This window comes from Helianthus annuus, chromosome 7, assembly GCF_002127325.2.
Source record: "Helianthus annuus cultivar XRQ/B chromosome 7, HanXRQr2.0-SUNRISE, whole genome shotgun sequence".
NCBI classification, from domain to species: Eukaryota; Viridiplantae; Streptophyta; class Magnoliopsida; order Asterales; family Asteraceae; genus Helianthus; species Helianthus annuus.
Genome location: NC_035439.2, coordinates 117,492,077 through 117,513,381, shown reverse-complemented (window position 1 = coordinate 117,513,381; position 21,305 = coordinate 117,492,077). Strand labels below are relative to the sequence as shown.

The 21,305-nt window shown below is 37.0% G+C and overlaps 3 protein-coding genes across 3 annotated transcripts; all 3 read left to right on the top strand.

Annotated features, from left to right (window-relative positions):
• The first annotated feature begins 1,983 nt into the window (after positions 1-1,983).
• Positions 1,984-9,659, top strand: LOC110868293 (serine/threonine protein phosphatase 2A regulatory subunit B''beta). The gene is made up of 13 exons (XM_022117420.2): positions 1,984-2,580; positions 3,528-3,770; positions 3,933-4,038; positions 4,177-4,276; positions 4,368-4,473; positions 5,178-5,268; positions 6,778-6,919; positions 6,983-7,130; positions 7,656-7,765; positions 7,901-8,057; positions 8,134-8,259; positions 8,335-8,487; positions 9,155-9,659. The coding sequence occupies exons 1-12, from the start codon at positions 2,431-2,433 to the stop codon at positions 8,473-8,475; spliced, it is 1,620 nt and encodes a 539-aa protein (XP_021973112.1). The 5' UTR covers positions 1,984-2,430; the 3' UTR covers positions 8,476-8,487; positions 9,155-9,659.
• Positions 9,660-13,077: 3,418 nt separating this feature from the next.
• LOC110868294 (ankyrin repeat domain-containing protein 13C) lies at positions 13,078-16,523 on the top strand. Its single transcript, XM_022117421.2, has 3 exons — positions 13,078-13,371; positions 13,549-15,261; positions 15,907-16,523. The coding sequence occupies exons 2-3, from the start codon at positions 13,702-13,704 to the stop codon at positions 16,291-16,293; spliced, it is 1,947 nt and encodes a 648-aa protein (XP_021973113.1). The 5' UTR covers positions 13,078-13,371; positions 13,549-13,701; the 3' UTR covers positions 16,294-16,523.
• Positions 16,524-19,004: 2,481 nt separating this feature from the next.
• Positions 19,005-20,727, top strand: LOC110868295. The gene is made up of 2 exons (XM_022117422.2): positions 19,005-19,262; positions 19,629-20,727. Exons 1-2 carry the CDS (start codon positions 19,132-19,134, stop codon positions 20,611-20,613), a joined length of 1,116 nt encoding a protein of 371 aa, XP_021973114.1. The 5' UTR covers positions 19,005-19,131; the 3' UTR covers positions 20,614-20,727.
• The last annotated feature ends 578 nt before the right edge of the window (positions 20,728-21,305 follow it).

Genomic DNA, 21,305 nt, shown 5'->3' with positions numbered 1-21,305 from the left:
ATGTGCCAGGAAAGTGCTGGCACTATTCATTCACTTCTATTATTATTAGATATAGATTCTCATACACCATGGAAACTTGGAAGCCAAACCCTATGGTTATAGGGTATGGCTATGATCCTCGTGGTCATCATGATCCTCTATATCAGCATCATGTCACCCACTTTTAATCCACCATTCAAAATCACTATCATAAGGGTGTGGTCATGACCCAAACCACTATTCTCTTATTTTAATTTATTTTCGTGAAAAGGAAATATTAAAAAAAAGGAAAGGAGACCCATGGTTGCCATAGTTTAATCCATGTAAACCATGGTGGATGAGGCAAGGGAGTGGTGTAGCAATCCATTAATGGTCCTACGTGACGATTGATAACCCAACTCATGCCCCCACACCCTTCAGCCTAATAAGTCCTAACGAAAATCTAGTTCCTGTTCAAACTCTATAACTAATAAATCTTAGCAATACGAGTTTGAGCTTCTCCCTAGAAAAATCCAACAATCTCACAACAAGTTCAACTCAAATAACTCCATGAAAACTCGACTTGTTTACGATTATCATTACATATGTATATTTCTAGAACAACAAACTCACAGACTCATGTACATTACATCAATGTCTCAATACGAGATTTGACCCATCGACTATTTAGAAAGGGCACCTTATATACACATAGAAATCAGAATACCACCGCTAGGACAAATACCTATTGGTGTTATATCTTGCTAAAACATGTCCATAGTAGGATCATATTTATTTATTTATTTTTTCTAAACACGTCAATTTATTTTTTCCTTTTCTTATTATTTTTGTATTATAATTAGTTTTGCAAATATTCTGTTTTTCTCTTATAACTTTTAATATATGAATTTTTATTAAATTTTGGGTATGTTATTGTGGCGTGCTTATATTTATTTACGTTTTCATAAAAGCATTATTTAAAACCGAACGGATCATCAAAGCCAACTCAGATTTAGTTTTTTTTCCTTTTTCTAAGTTAACGCCGTTTACTCTTTTCATTATTCTAATTCTGAATATACCATTGTAGAAAACTTACTTTTGTCTACATTTCAATAAAGGTTTATTCAAATCAAGCAAGTCAAATATAACTTTTCTTCAACAAAGGAACCAAAACGATACCTAACAACTTGGATAGCAGTACTTGTATTCATTTTTCGATCGGTATAATACAACAACAATAACAACCATACCCAGTAAATCCCACAAATAGCATAACTACTTATAGGGTCTGGGGAGGATGAGATGTAGATAGACATTGCATCTATCCCTGGGGATAAAGAGATTGCTTCCAGAGAGACCCTCAATCGATATAATACACGTGGCAAAAACCTTTTGTATATATCTCTTCCAGTTGCTATACGCAACATCTAGGGCTGCAAACGAACCAAACGTTCAGCGAACAGTTCGTGAACTGTTCGGCGGGAAGTTTGTTTGTGTTCGTTCGTTTATTAAACAAACGAACACGAACAAGAAATTTCGTTCGTTTAGTTAAATGAACAAACATGAACAGATGTCGTGTTCGTTCATTTATGTTCGTGAACGTTCGGTAACGTGTTCGTTTGTGTTCGATAGTTCATTAGTATTTTTAATTTTTGTATTTATTTAAATACTTCAAAATTCCGACAAATTAAATATATAATAAGTATCAGTGTATTATATATTCTGTTTATGAACGATTGTTTGTGTTCATCTGTTTCTATTTGTGTTCATGAGCATTATTTTGTGTTCGTCAACATTCGTTTTTGTCCGTTGTCTAAAATTAACAAACAAACACGAACAAGTTCATTTCCTTAACAAACGAACACGAACATAAAATCTCGTTCGATAAGTGTTCGTGAACAGTTCATGAACACATATATTTCTTAACAAACGAATACGAACAAGGCCTTGTTCGTGTTCGTTTAGTTCGTTTGCAGCCCTAGCAACATCAATATTGTACCACCGTTACCTGTAAACCGATACCAACCGAATGACCGCTTGGCATATATCCATATGACTGAGTGAGTGACTATATTCGCTCACCTGGTCATCCCTCCAACGACGCGTTTCCTTCTTCCTCAGGTGCTTTCTTCTTTACCCTAAAACATCACTCATGCAACCAACAATAACAATCTCCAACTTCACTCCTCTATATTAATATATTCATTTAATTATTATCCTCCACTTCACACATCCATTTCCCCCAACCAAAAACCCTAATTCCAGTTGCGATCTGTAACCTCTACCTTCACTAACCCCAAATTTCATCATCCTCAATCCAGACCTACAATTCATTGCAATTTTATTGATTCGGAACCATTAGAACAGTACGATTAGGTTTTCTAGGGTTTTAGTTGATCGCGTGTGTTGGAATTTGAGATCTGGATGATAGTTTGAGTTTGTAAGGTGATTAAAGCATTGATTTGAGGAGATATGGATGTGGATTATGGCGGTGAAGCGGGCTGTCTTGACCCGGAGCTGTTGCAGCTGAATGAAGTGTCTCCGTTGGCGATTAAATCGAATCCGTATGTTGCTGAGAAGCTGTTTGAGCAGTGGCTTTCGCTTCCGGAAACTACTCCTTTGGTAATTAGTTATACATATGTGTTTGTATACAGTTATACATATAAAGTTGTAAGTTGTTGGTTGTTAGGTTGATGATGTTATGATGCTAGATGTTGCTAGATTGAAGTGAGAGAATGCTAGTTTATAGGTTATCTGGCCTAAACAGCTAAACTAGGGTTTTTATTGATTGTTTAGTTGGTAGACATTGACTATAGTGGTTGGTTTTGTTTGATTAATTGTTCATGTGGAAGAGAAACTTATTTGTAAAAGTAGTAGCATACATATGCAATTTGAGTTGATATTTTGGGCTGATTGTTACTCGTCTACTCGATTTTTTGGTTATTTAGTGGGATAGTTTGAACTAGCAACTTACCTTGGAAAAATCTATAGGTTGTTTAATGCTAGATGTTTCTAGATTGAATGAGAGAATGATAGTTTATAGGTTATCTGGTCTAAACTAGGGTTTTATTGATGGTTTAGTTGGTAGATATTGACTACAGCTGTTGGTTTCATTTGAGTAGTTTATACGTGTCATCATGTGGTAGAGAAACTTATTTGACTTGATGTTTGGGCTGATCATTAACTGGCCACATATACTTAAAGCGTTGTTTTGCTACTCGCTCACTCGTTCGCTTGGTTTTTTTGGTAGGAGAGTATAAACTAGCAATTTGCCTTGGAAAAATCTGATGTAGCATATCAAATCATGGGCAAGTTATGGTTGTCTGATACTTTTCTCTTGGTTATGATTTTACGTATGTGATCGTTGTTATGGTGGTAATTGTGTATGTACATTTGGAATTTGCTTTATGCTTACTTGCTAAGTGAAATTAGGTCAGGTGCGACTTGTGAGATGTTTTTTCCTTGTATGTGCTTTTGTCTTGCTTTGTTATTTCGCTTTGGTTTGATTACTTTTAGTTTGTTTAAATTACGGGAAACCATTTTTTAAGGTATCTGTTCTTTGAATACAGGTTAAATCTTTGATTAACAATGCTAAAGCGGGCGTTCCATTGAATGTGTCTGGAGCAACTAACAGCCCAAAGGCGACATCTGGCAATGCAATACCTTCCATGTTCCCAGCTGGCAGTGCACCTCCACTCTCACCAAGAAGTTCATCTGGTTCTCCTCGTATTTCAAAACAGAGGGCGGGCCCGTCGGTTTTAGCTTCTCCTTTGAGATTGGTTAGCGAGCCAGCAAAAGAGTTAATACCACAGGTTTGACAACAAAACTCAACTTATTCAAAAGTGTTTAAGGTGTTTGTATGTGCCATGATTTGTTTTTGCTAATTTAAATGGATTACGGGTCCATTGCATATATTTTGCGGAGTGCTCTTTTCAATGCTCTAGTTTTGACTGAAGTAAATGCACTGGTTGCAGTTCTACTTTCAAAATGGTCGTCCACCACCAAACGAAATTAAAGAACGATGTTTGTTTCGAATTAATCAGTTTTTCTATGGTCACCCGGAAGGACTACAATTGCTTGGTGAGACATCCACCTAACTTTAGTTTCACACATTATATCATGAATCACTAGTTTTTAATTCTTTAACAAAAAATAGTGGGTATACCGTATACCTTATATGGATAGTTCAGTTGTGCTAAGTTTGCATTAAATGACTAGAATTCAAGCCAGTTACAAAGGAAATTTGCAAGCTGCCATCATTTTTCTCTACCGCTCTTTTCAAAAGGATCGATGTTAATGGCACTGGCGTTGTGACCAGGTATGTTTTTATCGTATAATCTTCTGGTTTATGATTGGTATTGCCACATGTACTTTTGTTTTTCTAAGTTTGTTTTTTAACATGCCCACAGGGAAGCATTTGTTGACTATTGGGTCCACAACAACATGCTTACGAAAGACGTAGCTACCCAGATATTTACAATATTGAAGCAGCCTGATCTGAGATATCTAACTCATGTATTCATTCTTACTTAAACCCCATAATTGTCTAAAATGGAAAATATAAATAGTTAAAAACCTTCCTTCCCAAAACTGATGTTACAATGTAAATTTCAAATCATCATCATCATACTCTGTAAATCCCACCAATAGCACAGCTAAGGTAGGGTCTGAGGAGGGTAAGATGTAGACAGCCTTACCTCTACCCCGTAGGAATAGAGAGGCTGTTTCCAATGAGACCCCCGGCTCGATGGTAGTTTTGCATCAAGCCTTGGACATAAGGCACATAACACTCAGCAATTAAGACAAAGGCCGATTAGTGCATGTACTCCCTTCTCTTTCGGCTATCAATACCACCACATGATGCATGATTAATCGTCCCCCTCTTTTAACGTTATTTTCACGAAATTAGTAAAATAACGTTAAAATTAGTGCACTTTCACTTTTGCCCCCCGAGCGCCCGCACATATATACATTATATGTGCATACCGCAAGCAGGGCGTAATGTAAATTTCAAATGTGAATTTATTTATATAACACGCTTTGCTTTTTCTTGAATGCCAAAAACTTTATTTTTGTTTATTTATTTCATGGTTATCATGGTGACATTGTATAATAATAAAAATGTACCATGAGATATGAGTTTTCTGGATTCCTGTACTTGATACAAGTTTAATAGACTTTCTATTCTTTGATGTGCTGGTTAAATGATACTGCAACAGGAGGACTTCAAACCCATACTTCGTGAACTTTTGGCAACTCATCCAGGTCTCGAGTTCTTACAAAGCACACCCGAATTTCAAGAGAGATACGGTATTTTCTTATTTTTTCATTTATTTAATTTTACATACTAGAACATAGTTGTTAATTGCGACCATAGCGGTCGCTATAGCGCGCTTTATGGCGAAGCGTCCAAGTGTCGCTAAGCTGTTCATGGCGATGACTAGCGGTCACCTCTCGTTTGGGCCTTGGCTTTAATACAAAAAAAAAAAAAAAATAAATAAATAAAAAAAAATAAAAAATAAAGGTTAAATTGTGCAAAAACTGGCCCACGCGGGCCTGGGGTTTTCGGAGCTGCATTCGTGTCCGCATGCACGAGTTCAGTTAAATTTCAATTCAGAAACTCATTTTTTGCACCCCCCCTGCGCGCGGGTAGGACTTGTGGTAAAACATGTCATAAAGCTACAATGGAGTAGTAAAGACTTTACCTTATAAACAACCACTAACTTTGTTAACACACCGATGTGGGACAAAGTATTTACCACCTTTTGAGACTTTCATTCACACACCCAACATATAAGTCCTTTGCTACTAACTATTAGTTTTTGTTAAATATACATGTAAAATAACATATATACAAGGGTATTTTGATGTAATATACATATAAAAATTTTCAAAAATCTTTTTCTAGTGTAATCGCTATTTATAAAATAGCCGTCGCTATTTGTCGCTATTCGCTACGTAGCCTAGCCATGCCTTGTCGCTATTTGTCGCTATTCGCTATCGACAACTATGTATTAGAAAGAGTTAACTTTCGTTTTGCTCCTTGTGGTTTGGTCATTTTAACGGTTTTGCTCCAATAGTTTAAAAATAGTCATTTTCCTCCCTGATCTTTCGAGTTTGTCACCAGTTTGCTCCCTGGCTCTAACTCAGTTAAAACGTTCAATTAAAAGCAGGGGTATTTCGGTAGTTTACTCCCTGACTCTAACTCAATTAAAACGTTTAGTTAAAAGTCGCAGTAGTCGTGGTTAACAGGTGGTAGTTGTAGGTGGTGGTGGATTGTTGTGGATGGTGGTGGCCGGTAGAAAGAGTGGTTGAAAAGATGGGGGATTAGAAAAGAATTACTTATATACATGTAAATAAACAAGTTATAGGTTTATTTAGGTGAAAAGACTTGCATGCCCTTTCTTTTATCTATAAAATTACCAAAATATCCTTCTAGTTAATGGATTTTTTGGATGGAGTTAGAGGCGGGGAGCAAAATGACGATAAGTTAGAAAAATCAGGGAGGAAAATGGCTATTTTTAAACTATTGGGGCAAAACCGTTAAAAATCACCAAATCACAGAAAAGGGCATGGTAAATCGTAAATGTATATCTGTTGTACTTCAGTCTGGTGTGCTTATGCTTGAAACTATAATATCCTATTATAATTATCACATTGTGCTCTTTCATGTATAGATACACAATATATGTTGATTGTTTTTCATCTGTAGGGCATGTGTAGTTCAAACTATTTTGTAGCTTGCATTAACTAGTTTAATTTATTATTCAAAGGCATATTGAATTAAGTATTGACATATAGTTTGATTGCAATTGTCAGCTGAAACGGTAATATACAGAATATTTTACTACATGAATAGAGCCGGTAATGGTCGTCTAACCCTCAGGGAGCTAAAACGTGGAAATTTAATTGCTGCAATGATGCATGCAGACGAAGAAGAGGATATAAACAAAGTTTTGAGGTAATATCTTTTGTTATTACTGTAAAACAGGTGAGAATGTAACCATGGGTATCCGTTCCACAGATATTTCTCGTATGAGCACTTCTATGTGATATATTGCAAATTCTGGGAGCTGGACACGGATCACGATTTCTTGATTGATAAAGAGAACCTTATACGATATGGAAACCATGCGTTGACCTACAGGATTGTTGATAGAATATTTTCACAGGTTTGTGTAGATCTTCCATGCACCCATTTACTTAATGCATGTCAAGTATCGGGTATACCAGTTAGTTAGTTAGTTAGTTAAAAATTACCCGCTGGGATTTATAACTATCAAGTTCATTACTTACTGATATATTTTTCTATAATTTTATTGCCTAAATTTTTCTATAATTTTTTTGCCTAAGGTAATTAGAAATATAAAAATTAGAAAGTATTTGGATTAGTAGTCTAGTAGATCTCTATTACGGCCCATGGACAAATAAATAAAAAATGAATTTGTTTATGGTTATGGTTCGGGTTAACAGATATGTATGTTTCGGGTAATCCGTAATTGGGCCGGGAATCACCTAATACCATACCCATCCCATATTCGCGAAAAATTTAAAACTAATCACATACCCGGATACCAGTCTTATTACCTGCCATGAGTTCGTTTGCCATCTCTAGCTCTGAATTATATATATGTGTGTGTGTGTGATATTGTATATATTTTTTTAATCTGTCTCTAATCTAAACTTTGAACCACCAGGTTCCAAGAAAGTTCACTAGTAAGGTTGAAGGGAAAATGGGATATGAAGATTTTGTTTACTTTATTTTGTCTGAAGAGGATAAGTCATCTGAGCCAAGCCTCGAGTACTGGTATGACTTATTGACTCCTGAGTATATGTCTTTTTAAACATTAAAAGGAACATGATAGTTGCATATATATCTTTTATAGCATCATATTTTATAGGTCTGTATCAACGACTTAAGAATGAAACAAATTTCTTTCAGGTTTAAGTGCATAGATTTGGATGGAAACGGGGTGCTGACAAAAAACGAGATGCAATTCTTCTATGAAGAGCAGCTGCATCGCATGGAATGCATGGCTCAAGAGCCTGTTATTTTTGAGGACATATTATGTCAGATAGTTGACATGGTTGGACCAAAGGTATATTGTTGTACTCGTATCGTTATCTACATCATTTTCTTTTGTTTTAGCTATTGATATTGTATAATTTGGGCAGGATGAGGGGTATTTCACTCTCCGTGAGTTGAAAGGAAGCAAACTTTCTGGAAGTGTTTTCAATATCTTGTTTAACCTTAACAAGTTCATGGCCTATGAAAGTCGTGACCCCTTCCTTATTCGTCAGGTATCATATGCTATAATAGCAATTAACTAACATTAATATTTAGAAAATAAAAATAAAACGCTATTTTGTAAACAGGAACGCGAAAACCCGACATTGACTGAATGGGACCGGTTTGCACATAGGGAATACATTAGGCTTTCAATGGAGGAAGATGCTGAAGATGCATCCAATGGTAGTGCAGATGTATGGGATGAATCTCTTGAAGCCCCCTTCTAGTTACTAATTGAGGTATTTATATAATTTAAAAATTTCATGTTAAGTTAATCTCATTGGCTTGATTTAAAAAAATTACAAGACACCGCTCAATGTACAACCAAAAATAAGCTTTATCTACGATAAAATAAGCTTGAGAAGGCCTCTAAATGAACCGAACGTTCATGATCTTGTTCGGTGGGAAGTTCGTTTATGTTTGTTTTTTTAATTTTTAATAAACGAAAGAACATGAACAAAATTAATTAAATGAACGAACGTGAAAACACGTGTTGTTCGTTCATTTATGTTAGTTTGTGAACGTCCGTTTATGTTTTGTTCATTTATGTCTTAATAAATACATATAAACTTAAAAGAGGCTTTCTCATTTATGTTCGTTTATGTTTGGTCATTTATGTACATTTGTGTTGTTTTATGTTTGTTAAATTATGCTCGTTTAAGTTTGTTTATGTTCATTTATATTTATGACCTCTTCTTTTATGTCTTGAATGAACAAACATGAATATGCCCATTTTCTAATGAACAAACACGAACAAAAATATTTGTTTGATTATATGTTTGTATCCGTGTTCGTGTTCGGTTAAAGTTAAATAAACGAACACGAACATGCCTCTGTTCGTGTTCATTCGGTTCATTTACAGGCCCGTCAGTAATTAACATTTCTTAACATCTTGTTTTGCTGCAGACGAGGTCAAACATTCTTTGTGGGGGCGCACAATAGAAGGCTTGCAAAGCTTTTCAACGAGTCACCGAGTATGATCAAAGCCGAAAGGGTTAACCTCCACAAGATGATTCTGCTTTTAACAACCACCAAAAAGTTTGAGTTTTTCAGCAGTGAAAAGGGGTTTTCAGTTTCCAAGTTGCATAAGATCAAGATTCTCAGGTGATTTAGTTATAAAGCATGTTAGTGTTCTTGAGAAACTGCTTTCACTTCTTCCCGAAAAATTTGTTATGTTGATAACATTTTCTAAATGGCATAGGCTGGTGAAGTTACTAGTTGTGATTCAACTTTGTGTCTTTGATGTAGTTTTGATTTTGATTTTGATTTTGATTCCTCCTGGACATATTTGTTTCGATGTCGATTTAGATTTTTGTATGTAATAGAATGACACTATTCTGCAAGTTTTTTTTTCTTTCAAATTTTTTGTAGCTTGGTGACAGGAATGACACTATTCTGCAAGTTTTTTTTTTCTTTTAAATTTTTTGTAACTTGGTGACAGGATTTTGGAATGTTGTGTTTCTAGTTTTTCAAGCATAGTTTAGGTTTTGGTATTTGTGATTTCATGTTGGATAAGCTTCAAGCTTTAAAACAACTGTTTTTTTTTCTATAATTATTTTAGTTATTTTATTAATTGTTTTCATAATACTCTTACTTTTTCTTGTATTTTTGGATGATATTAGGTGATCTATATTCTATAGTCCTACCTAATTCAGTGGAACAGATACCGACGTCGTTTTGAATGCATTGAAATCAAATGTCTTTTTCATTTAGTTGTGTTAGGAACTTAGAATTACTACGAAGTTAGATTCCGTAGAATTATACCTATGTTCTTTAGTATATTTCTCGTCGGTTTTGATTAGACGATGAGATCTTAGGCTCGGACTCGAGGTCGAGCTTTGTTTAAGCTCGGCTCGTTCGAGCGTTCTTTCAAGCTGAGCTCGAGTAGCTCGGCTTGTTTGCATCCCTACAAACCCCTTAGATGCGGAGTTAGATTTAATGACTTGGGTTAACAAATAGTGAGGGATGTAGCTAAAAAGTAATTTGGAAAGTATCAATCTGAACCCATCCTCGAATGGTTAGACCATTGGGTATAGTGGGGCTTGGGTTGGGGCTTGGGTTGACACGTGAAATGGGAAAAAAAAAAACCCACGCCCATGAGGTATGGTGGGGCTTGGGTTGGGGGCATGAGTTGACACATGGCCATTGAGAGCCCGCCATGTCACCTTGCTAGCCCGCCCCACGCCCGGCTTCAAACCCATGCCAAGGGGCCACGCCCAAACCCAAGCCCCAACCCAAGCCCCCGGGGTGGTGGCTTGGGCGTTTTCCCCCAACCCAAGCCCCATACGGCCTTAACCACTGACCAACAAAACTTATTAAAACAAGAATTCAGATTGTACACAAATATAAAACTTGTGTGCCAAAACACATTATAATAGTACATCAATCAACCCTATTATATGTGTAAATGCTCGTTGCAACATTGCACCAAACCTGCAAAGTTAGACGCACAAATTGTAATGATTTAACATTCAGTCAGCAAAATAACAAATGGTTCTCTTTTTCTCTGCATTTTCTAAGGCTGAAGGGTATGGCTAGTGACTTTATCACCGCCACCTCAACGCCACGTCAGACAAGGGCTTTAAAGCAATAAAGGGCCCTTCTTTAACTTGAAGGGTGTGGCTAGGGGCTTTATAGCGCCTCCCTTTAAAACCAATCAAATTCCATGGAGCCCCCCTTTCTTCCGTTACCATCTTGGCGAAGACCCTATGGCGCCTGGTCTTTAATTACGGTGGTATGGGGTGGTGGCGCCCCGCGGCGCCATTGATGGTGACATGGCAGGGGTAGTGCCCCCACACCCTCCGGCCTAAAATACTTGTTTACAATATTATTCTCTCACATGTATCTAATTATTACGAAAACCAAAAGATAAACAATCTAAATTATTATTTTTTTCTTCATCAATGATTCGTGTTTTTAATTATGTTTTTACATACATAATAAGTATATTTATTTATGCACATAAAAGATCATCAAATTTGTTCATCTATCTTGTTTTACCGTTTTTCAACATCTATCTATACTATATAATAAAAGAAACCAATAAAGGGACACTTGTCATTATTCTAGACCATCCTTAATTATAGATAATTTTTATTTAATTTAAGTTATTAAATATTAATTGAATTAAATATTAAAAAATAGTTTGGATGGTGCGCATAATTTTTGCTGGATATTTTAGTTTTGAATGCATTTGCCTTGCTTTTCTAAAAAAATAAATAATTGTAAACTTTTAAATATATTTTGATTATTACCCTAAATTTAAATTGATTTTTTAGTTTGTAATTAAAAATAATCACATACCCACGTTTAAAAAATTAATTAAAGTTTTACCCAAATAAAATAATAGTTTGCCGTAAAAATTATTAGAAACAATCTTATAAAATCATATATATTTAGATACTAGATTATAACCCCGTGTATTACACGGGTTAACTTTTTTTTTAACAATAGATAAACCTTTGTAATACACGGGGTTTTTTAAGATATAACATTATTTATTTATTATTTACTATATAAAATTAAATTTATTCAACCCGTACAATACACAGAGTTTTTTTTTTTAAATATAAAATTTTTATTGTTTGGTATATAAAATTATATTTATTCAATCTGCACAATACACGAGGTTCTAAAAGATATAATTTTTTTATTATTTAATATATAAAATTATATTTACTCAACACACGTGTAATAAATGAGGTCTATAAAAATAAATTGTTTTTTAGTTACTATATAAAATTACATTTATTAAACCCGTGTAATACACGGGGTTCTAGCCTAGTACGAATATATGATATGACCTACGTATAGGTTGTTTACGGTTTACCAATCAAACAAATTTGTGCATTTTATTTTAACACAAAAAAGATTGTATTTATTCCATTTCTTTTATTTATTAAAATTTTAAGTTTAAATTTCTTAAGATTGATAATTGAATGTTTGTCTCGCAATACATACGTTCTTCTGAGCATATCCATAGCAAGTAGGGATCTTTTAAAAACTCCATTTTTTTTTCTAACTAACTTAATGAAACCTAATAACCTTTAATCAAGGTTAATCATTAGTTATAATTAGTCACTGACATAATTATATATTTGTAACTAACCAAAATTTGAGAAGTTTATTTTTTAGGAATAGAAGAATAGAACATTTAACATATTTTTTTTTGGTTTAAAGACATCTGCCATGAAAAGAAAATCAAACTCAAAATTAGCAACCCTAGGCAGTGGCGGATCTTGACCTAAAACTCAGCATGGGCCGATATTTTTTGGAGATAAAATCAGCCTGGGCCGAACCAATACACATTAAAAAAAATTCTCGAAAACCTGAAATTTAACACTACTAGGCGAAAAAACCGCACGGGCCGAGGCTCGGTCCGGCCTCCTCTAAGCTCCTCCCCTGATCCTAGGTATTTTTCTTTGAAGTGTTTGAAGCAAAACGTAGAATAATAAGAAACTTTAACATATATGAAGACCATTTACATTTACATACATGTAAACGTTTATTCGGCTTATACATATATACTTTATCGGGTAAATTGTACCCTCGGTTAACGAACCATTCATATTTTCTTATATTTCTAACTTTTATGTATTTCATGTTTTATACATGTAACCAAATAAATTGAACCTATTAACTGAAAATCGATTGGTTAATAGAACAGATTAACCGATGACTTTGACTTTGATTTCGATCAAGACTAATAACACAACCGAATCAAACCATACACACCCAATACAATAGAATAAAAATAGAATAAGGTATCCAAAATTAGAATTAAGAATATTTAAAAAAGAATACAAGAACGAAAAATGCCCATCCGGTTGCAATGGCTCATGGCTGTCCTCTGACCTCCAGAAAACAGTAATAATAAAGGCAAAAAAACTGAAACAAAATATTCTCCCTTTAAGCTCCATACATCATCACCCTGTAACTTCTAAATTTATTATTATTATTATTAATCTAAACTCAGAAAACTCATACCAGAGAGAGAAAGAAAGAAAGAAGATCTGAGCTGGTTGAGTTGCTTTTTAACAACCAAAACAAGATTATCATGTTTCATATCAACAACATCTTTTAAACCCTTTTTCTGTTTGGATCCATCCATTCATTCTCTTCAGGTATTATCTTCTTTTATCCTTTCAGATCACAAATTTACTTGCTTTTGTTCTTTATCAGTTTATCTTGTCTGTTTTCCATTTATCTTTATGATTTATGTTCTAAGTTAGTTCAAGTTTGAATCTTTATGGATCTGTTGTTGATTACACTTAAAAAAGTTGTTTAATTTCTGTTTTCAGATTTGTGATTACAAAAAGTTGTTAAAGTTTTGGTTTTTCCCCAATGTGGAGCAAGATTAGGGCATAAATAGTGTTCATAGTTCAATTTAGGTGTGAAAATTGGGGATTATGAAGGTGTTTAGATAATTGAACTGCTAAGTACACAAATAATCAATGGAAGATTATTCTAAGTTTTCACATAGTCCTGCGCATCTAGCGGTTGCGCAACGTGACCATGCCGCGCTTAAGAAACTTATTGCTGCTCTACCACGGTTGGCGAAAGCCGGTGCGGTTAACACGGAGGATGAATCGGTAGCTGCTGAGCTTGATGCGGATGCGGTTTCGGCTGTGATTGACCGTCGTGATGTTCCGGGACGGGAAACGCCTCTTCATCTTGCTGTTCGGATCAAGGATCCGATCTCGGCGGATATTTTGATGGCTGCTGGTGCGGATTGGAGTTTGCAGAACGAGAATGGGTGGAGTGCGCTTCAAGAAGCGGTTTGTAATCGAGAGGAGAATATAGCTATGATTATTGCGCGGCATTACCAGCCTCTTGCGTGGGCGAAATGGTGTCGGAGGCTTCCGCGTATTGTCGCGTCGGCCAACCGTATTCGGGATTTTTATATGGAGATTACTTTTCATTTTGAAAGTTCGGTTATTCCGTTTATAGGAAGGATTGCTCCTTCGGATACTTACAGGATTTGGAAACGTGGGTCGAATTTACGGGCTGATATGACTCTTGCGGGATTTGACGGGTTTCGAATTCAACGGTCGGATCAAACTTTCATGTTTCTTGGAGACGGGTATTCGCAGGGGGACGGTAACGTGTCTTTACCTCCGGGTTCTTTGATCGTTCTTTCACATAAGGAAAAGGAAATAACAAACGCGTTAGAGGGTGCGGGTGCACAACCGTCAGAAGCGGAAGTGGCTCATGAAGTAGCGTTGATGTCGCAAACGAACATGTACAGGCCCGGGATTGATGTTACTCAAGCCGAGCTTGTTCCGCATTTGAATTGGAGGAGACAAGAGCGGAGCGAACTTGTGGGACCGTGGAAAAGTAAGGTGTATGATATGCTCCATGTGATGGTTAGCGTGAAGTCGAGGCGGGTCCCGGGTGCGATGACTGATGAGGAGCTTTTTGCCAATGAACACGGAGCCGAAAATGGAGCGGACCATGATGAGTACGATGACGTTCTGACACCCGAAGAAAAGATGCAATTGAATTCCGCTCTTAAAATGGGGAATTCCGAAAATGTTTGCGAAGATGAAGATCAACAAACCCACAATGGAAATACCGATTTGGGTTCATTCGAAAATTCCGAATCCAACACTAAAGATAAGAAAAGCTGGTTCGGTTGGAAAAAGGGTTCGAAAACAGGAGGCAACAACGATCCCGAAGATTCTAAGATTCTAAAAAAGTTTTCGAAACTTAACGAAATACAAAAACCATCGTCTGAAACCATAACTGCAACGGACGACAACAACAGTGAGTCTAAAAAAGCGAAAGATAAGAGTGCTAAGAAGAAGAAGAAAAAGGGATTGGCAACGGATACTAAACATGAAAGCGAGTACAAAAAAGGGTTGAGACCCGTTCTTTGGTTAACGCCAGATTTTCCTTTGAAAACCGATGAGCTCGTGCCGTTACTTGACATCTTGGCGAATAAGGTGAAGGCCATTCGGAGATTACGGGAGCTTTTAACCACCAAACTACCTGCCGGTACTTTCCCTGTAAAGGTACAGTCTTTTTGCTTTTAATTAGGAGTGTGAATTTCTGACATGACACGAATTTAACACGAGATTCGCGGGTTTGGGTTTTGTTTAAATGGGTTTGGGCCAGTTTCAAGTTGAACCCGCAAACCTGTTTAGCTAAATGGGCCACCGATTTCGGGTCAACCCAGTCGGGCTGGCAGGTTGACCCGTTTAACCGTTTAATATTATATTATATCATATCATATTTTTTTACAATATGTTTTATGTCATAAATTAAATTGGGTGTGTATTTTATGCCATAATTATAACTTAAAAGAGAAATTGACATATGATTTTGTAATTTAAATGTTTGTATTATATACATTTGTGTTTGTTTTAGTAAAATTTAATTTTTGATATACTAATTTGCGGAATAAAATTTAAAAAGTACAAAATTCGGGTTGAATGGGTCGTGTTCGGGTCAACTCGCGAATATTCAGGTCGTGTTCGGGTTCATATGTATGACATGATTTTCGGGTTTGGGTTCATCTAAAATTTTCGGGTTCGGGTCGGGTTGAACCCACCAACACATCCCGTTTAGCAACCCTACTTTTAATACGTTCGTTTTGCTGTTTTTAATGTTTATCAAAGCTTTGTCAAGATGATATTAACTTCTGTTTGTGAGTGCAGATTGCGATTCCAATTGTGCCAACAATAAGAGTACTTGTAACATTCACAAAATTCGAGGAGCTACAAGCGGCGTCAGAAGAATTCTCAACGCCACTATCGAGCCCAGCTCATTTCCAGGATTCAAAATCTAAAGAACCAGAAGGATCAACCTCATGGATCTCGTGGATGAAAGGAAACCGCGGTGACCAATCAAGTGACAGCGAGGGTCGTAGCTTCAGAGACGAAACAGACCCGTTCAACATACCAGCAGACTACACATGGGTCGATGCCAATGAGAAGAAACGCAGAATGAAGGCCAAGAAAGCCAAGATCAGGAAACACAAGAAGAAATCTGCAGAGAAAAGCGCTGAAAATGGAGCGAGGCAGTCGAGTGAAGATTTGGAGTGATCGGTTCTTGCATTCTTGGATTCGGGTATGAGATGGAAGACATTTGTGTGGTAAAGTTTGGTTTTTAGGGGTTCGTGTTCGTTCGATTGCTTGTTGTATACGATCTTTGTTTCCGATGACGGTTGGTTGGTTGGTTGGTTCCAGTGGTTTTGGTAGTTCTCTCAGGAACAAGCTCAAACATGTTGTATTAATGTTTTAATTATTTATTATTGTTCTTCAGTTTCCTTTTATTGTTGAAAAGTATCCTTTATAATTATAAGGCCTTTATAATTATAAGGTCTTTTATTTGACATCTTATCAATTAAATACAGCCAGTCAATTGTGGCATCTAGTCATCTAGTTCAAGTTCAGTAACGGAACCAGAACTTCTTTACCGAGGTCATCAAAAGACACAGACACTCTTCTCCACTGGCTACAACCGGAAGGTTCAAATCATGTTTTGTAAAATTTACTACTTAAAAAACCCTTAAAAATAAATTTTTTCATAGACTAAGGGCCATAATTGCCATTTAATTTAAGCATATGGCTAAATATGCAAGTATAAATAATTAATTCACTTTGTACATTGTCTTTACATTCTTTTATAGGAGAGATACTCCCTTAGTTTTTGTTTTCTAAGCGACGTGGAACAAAAAAATGAAGGATTTAAACATTATCGAGCCAGCTAGGGGAGATACTCCCTTAGTTTTTGTTTTCTAAACGATGTGTGACAAAAAAAATAAGGATTTAAACATTATCACGAGCCGAGGCAGGCCAAGCTCGAGCTCGGCTCGTTTACAACCGAGCCAATTTCAAGCTGAGCTTTCTTCGAGCTTTTTTCGAGCGAGCTGCGAGCCACGAGTTTTTTGAACACCTCTATCTCCTCTGGATTCGGCCCTGGTCTAGTTTTATGTATTTAAAATATAAAACTTAAATTAATGGATTAAAAGATCAAGATAGTGTCAAAAATGAATCTTTTTTATGGCTAACTAGTGTTTGTAAATCACGCGCGTTGCGCGAAAGGCATTCGTGTTTTCGACCGTGGGGTATGGTGGGGCGGGGGTTTGGGGCATGGGTTGACACGTGGACTTCGAGCCCCCCGCTGGTAAGTGACGTGTTGGGTCGGTATGGCGGGGCGTGGCTAGCCCGCGTGGGTTGGCCAGTTTTATAAAAATTTAAAAAAAACCTAAAATTAAAAAATACACACAGAATTAAAAAAAAAGACCTAAAATTATGATTAAAAGTTCCTAAAAATTACAAAATTCTACAAAAAAAAAGGATTACAAAACAAAAAAAAAGCCTAAAGCGTTAGGTAGATTTCGAACAGGGCGAGCTTGTCAAACGGCTTCCGCTCCTTGCCCCGGAACTGGATATTGGCCACCGCCACCCGGTCTTCATGACTTATATCACCGCCCGAGACGCTATCGTAGTAGGCTTTAAAACGGTCCCCACGTTGTGCCGGTAGCTAGCGAAAGCTTTCGGCCAGTAACAGGTCTCACCGGGTTGGCGGCCCTTCATCGCGTTGTGCCGGTATCAAGTGTGGGTAGCGGGTTCGGGTAGGTGGAGTGAAGGTTTGGGGTGGGCAGGCGGTGGGGTTGGAGGGTTTTATAATGACTTGGGTGAACCGTTTGGCTTGGTCAAACGGTTATTTTTTAAAATTTAAACATAACCGCTATGGCCTAGCCAACTCAGCCAATGAGAGCCGGCCACGGAGGACCGCTAGGCATGCCCAACGCCCGGGCTGAAACTCCCGCCCAAGAGGCCACACCAAAACTAAAGCCCACCCGGGGTGGTGACTTGGGCATTTGTAGCCAAACGGTTATTTTTTAAAATTTAAACCTAGCCGCTATGGCCTAGCCAACCCAGCCAATGAGAGCCGGCCACGGAGGACCGCTAGGCATGCCCAACGCACGGGCTGAAACTACTTGGGTGAACCGTTTGGCTTGGCCAAACGGTTATTTTTTAAAATTTAAACCTAGCCGCTATGGCCTAGCCAACCCAGCCAATGAGAGCCGGCCACGGAGGACCGCTAGGCATGCCCAACGCCCGGGCTGAAACTCCAGCCCAAGAGGCCACACCGAAACCAAAGCCCACCCGGGGTGGTGACTTGGGCATTTGTAGCCAAACGGTTATTTTTTAAAATTTAAACCTAGCCGCTATGGCCTAGCCAACCCAGCCAATGAGAGCCGGCCACGGAGGACCGCTAGGCATGCCCAACGTCCGGGCTGAAACTCCCGCCCAAGAAGCCACACCGAAACCAAAGCCCACCCGGCATGGTGACTTGGCCATTTGTACCCAAACCACACCCCATACCCCATAATCGAATAAAAATTCATTCCCTTTAGGTTTTATCATATATGAATATGAATTTTTAATTGAAATTCAATAAATAAATATGCTACAGTATACCAAAATATAATATGAATAAAATATTAAAGATCCCATTTAGAGCATTCACATCCATTCCATCAATTTTTCACCCTAAATTACACTAAAAAACACTATATCTTCTTTCTCTTTTTCAATTAAATAATATTCTTTTATACCTTTATCATTACATTTTCTCTCTCCTCCACTCACAATCGCTTTCAAAATATATTAAAAAATTATAGGGGGTGAACAGTGTCCCCTCAAATATACAGATGAACAGTAACATTTTCTCTCTCCTCCACTCACAACCACTTTTTATACTCTTTATATTATAAAAACTCCACTCACAGATTTTAGTGGGTTGGATGTGAATGCTCTTAGAGCCTAAATCAGCAACGGTCGCTAATTCAAAATCTGAAACCCTACATAGCGATAGCGGCTTCATTGGATTTTGGATCATCATCATCAGCAGCAGCAGCTCTCGAATTCATGGGCTGCTTTACAGTCTTTCCGTGTTTCACTTCTTCCAAACATCCAAAACTAAACAAATCTGTTAACCAAACCACCGAAGAAGAATCGATAAATACCGGATCGCTCAAACCCCTAGTTTTGAAATTGAGGTAATTCTACGTGTTGATTTCTATACTCTGACATTTACAGATTGTTAATGAATCTTGATTTTACGTAAATGGGGGTCTCATGGTTGAAGAAAGTGAGGTTTTTCAGTAGTTTGTGTGATTTTTGTCTTTGAGGCATTTTGTCGAACACCTTGTGTTCGTGTTATATCTTTGTTGTTATTGAACTTTTAGGGTTAATAGTGAAGATCAGGTGATCAATGAATATTGATTTTACGAAAATGGGGGGTATCATGGTTGCAGAAAGTCAGAAACTGGGTTTTTATAATAGTTTGTGTGATTTATGTTTTTGAAGCATTTTGTCAAACACATTGCGATTGAGTTTTATATTTCTTGTTATTGAATTTTTAGGGTTGATAGTGAAGATCAGGTGCTCAATGAAGATGTTGAGGGTATTACAGATATTCTTTTTGTGAAAAGTGAAGATGGTAAGGAGAAAAATGTGGAGTGGAGTGGAAAGTTAGGCGTTCTTGTGCAACGCGAAAGTGCGAACGAGAGGGATGACGAAACGAAAAATGGAAATGGAAAGTTGGGAGTCCTTGTGCGGATTGAAACTGAAAATGAAAGAAAGGAAGAACGACGGAAAAGTTTAGGTGTTCATGTGGATATTGAGAATGGAAGTGACGATGAAAGTGATGTAGAAAAGGAAGTAAGAACCGAAGAGCATAAAAAAGAGATTCAAAGTGGAGCGGTCTCAGATTGTAGTGTTTCGAGCTATATATCTTATCCACCAATGCATAGATACCATAACTGTGTAACCGATGAAGATGAAGAACATCTATTGGTTCATGAAGATTCACCTGAGTCCTTTTTTTCTTTATCAATTGATCCAACGAGGCACTCACAGTCTAGTTCGGTTGCAGCCGATGATAAAGAAGTCAGTAGTATCGAGAATAATCATAATGAACGCATTGATTCTTTGTTGTATCCAATTGAGAATCTCGCTCAACGAAAAACAATGAAGGCAAGACCAATGCATGGTTTAGATCACCTCCAAGAAAAAGAAAATGTTTACATAGAACAAGAAGAGATCTCTAAGGTTTCAGATCGAAAGGGGAAAGTAAAAACCGACACTGTTGTGACTACAAGCCTTTCAAGTTGGTTGGTTGACCCGAAGAAGTCAACAGCGAGCAAAGAAGAAAGTGAAACTTCTTGGAAGAGCTGCGAAGATAGACCCATTTTAGGTTCTTGCAGCATTGATGAAGTCAAACGGATATCCGCAAGATCATCTTCAAGAAAGTCACCATGCCACGACCCTGATGACACGCCGATCATAGGAACCGTTGGCAGTTACTGGAGTCATACTGGGCAAGCTAATGTTTATATAAAATATTAATGTCTTAAAGAAGGTTACAAAAACTATATTATTACAATAACAAAAGTATGTTTCTTTATTGAAACCGTTTGGGAGGTTTTGATGCATTTATTAAATTTCAGATGACTTTACACATGTTTATGTGTAAATGGGTCGAAACTGACACCTATAAATAAACTCACAACCCTAATCGATTCAAAATACTGATTCTTATGAAGTGTATAGGTTGTTTTGGTTTGTTTGCTACAAGAGACGCCACGGTGCTTTCAAACGCTTATCACGATATATTACAATAGTGCACATTTGAATGATTAGTTCTTACAAGAAAAGCTTCATCAAACTTATGAACCTTAGAATTTTGGGTTTGTCAAAAAGTTTTAGGAAAGCAACAGAAGCTGAACAAGACTTTAAAATAAAACAATTTCCCACAATGGTCTACTAAAAAACAACCATGTTGTGAAGTAATCAACCTCTTACTACGTAAACACACTAATGGATGAAACTGTGGAAGCTTGAATCAACTGAGATTTCAGATGTTGAGGAGCTAAAGTAACTTCCCTCTAGATAATTGGAGTTTCTGGTGACCATTCATTTTAACCAAAGCTAGGATAATATCCGCGGGCGTTGCGCCGCGGACAACACGTGCGGACATCATGTTAAAGCATGCGCGGACGTCACACTAAATCGAGCCGAGTCATTGCGTCTCTCAGCTT

What these genes read in the sequence shown, in the direction of transcription:
- LOC110868294 (XM_022117421.2), top strand. Translation starts at nt 13,702, where the DNA reads ATGGAAGATTATTCTAAGTTTTCACATAGTCCTGCGCATCTAGCGGTT. An exon ending in CCGGTACTTTCCCTGTAAAG is followed by an intron (nt 15,262 to 15,906) that starts GTACAGTCTTTT and finishes TTGTGAGTGCAG; the next exon opens with ATTGCGATTCCAATTGTGCC.
- LOC110868295 (XM_022117422.2), top strand. Translation starts at nt 19,132, where the DNA reads ATGGGCTGCTTTACAGTCTTTCCGTGTTTCACTTCTTCCAAACATCCA. An exon ending in CCCCTAGTTTTGAAATTGAG is followed by an intron (nt 19,263 to 19,628) that starts GTAATTCTACGT and finishes TTGAATTTTTAG; the next exon opens with GGTTGATAGTGAAGATCAGG.
- LOC110868293 (XM_022117420.2), top strand. Translation starts at nt 2,431, where the DNA reads ATGGATGTGGATTATGGCGGTGAAGCGGGCTGTCTTGACCCGGAGCTG. An exon ending in TTCCGGAAACTACTCCTTTG is followed by an intron (nt 2,581 to 3,527) that starts GTAATTAGTTAT and finishes CTTTGAATACAG; the next exon opens with GTTAAATCTTTGATTAACAA. An exon ending in GATATAAACAAAGTTTTGAG is followed by an intron (nt 6,920 to 6,982) that starts GTAATATCTTTT and finishes TCCGTTCCACAG; the next exon opens with ATATTTCTCGTATGAGCACT.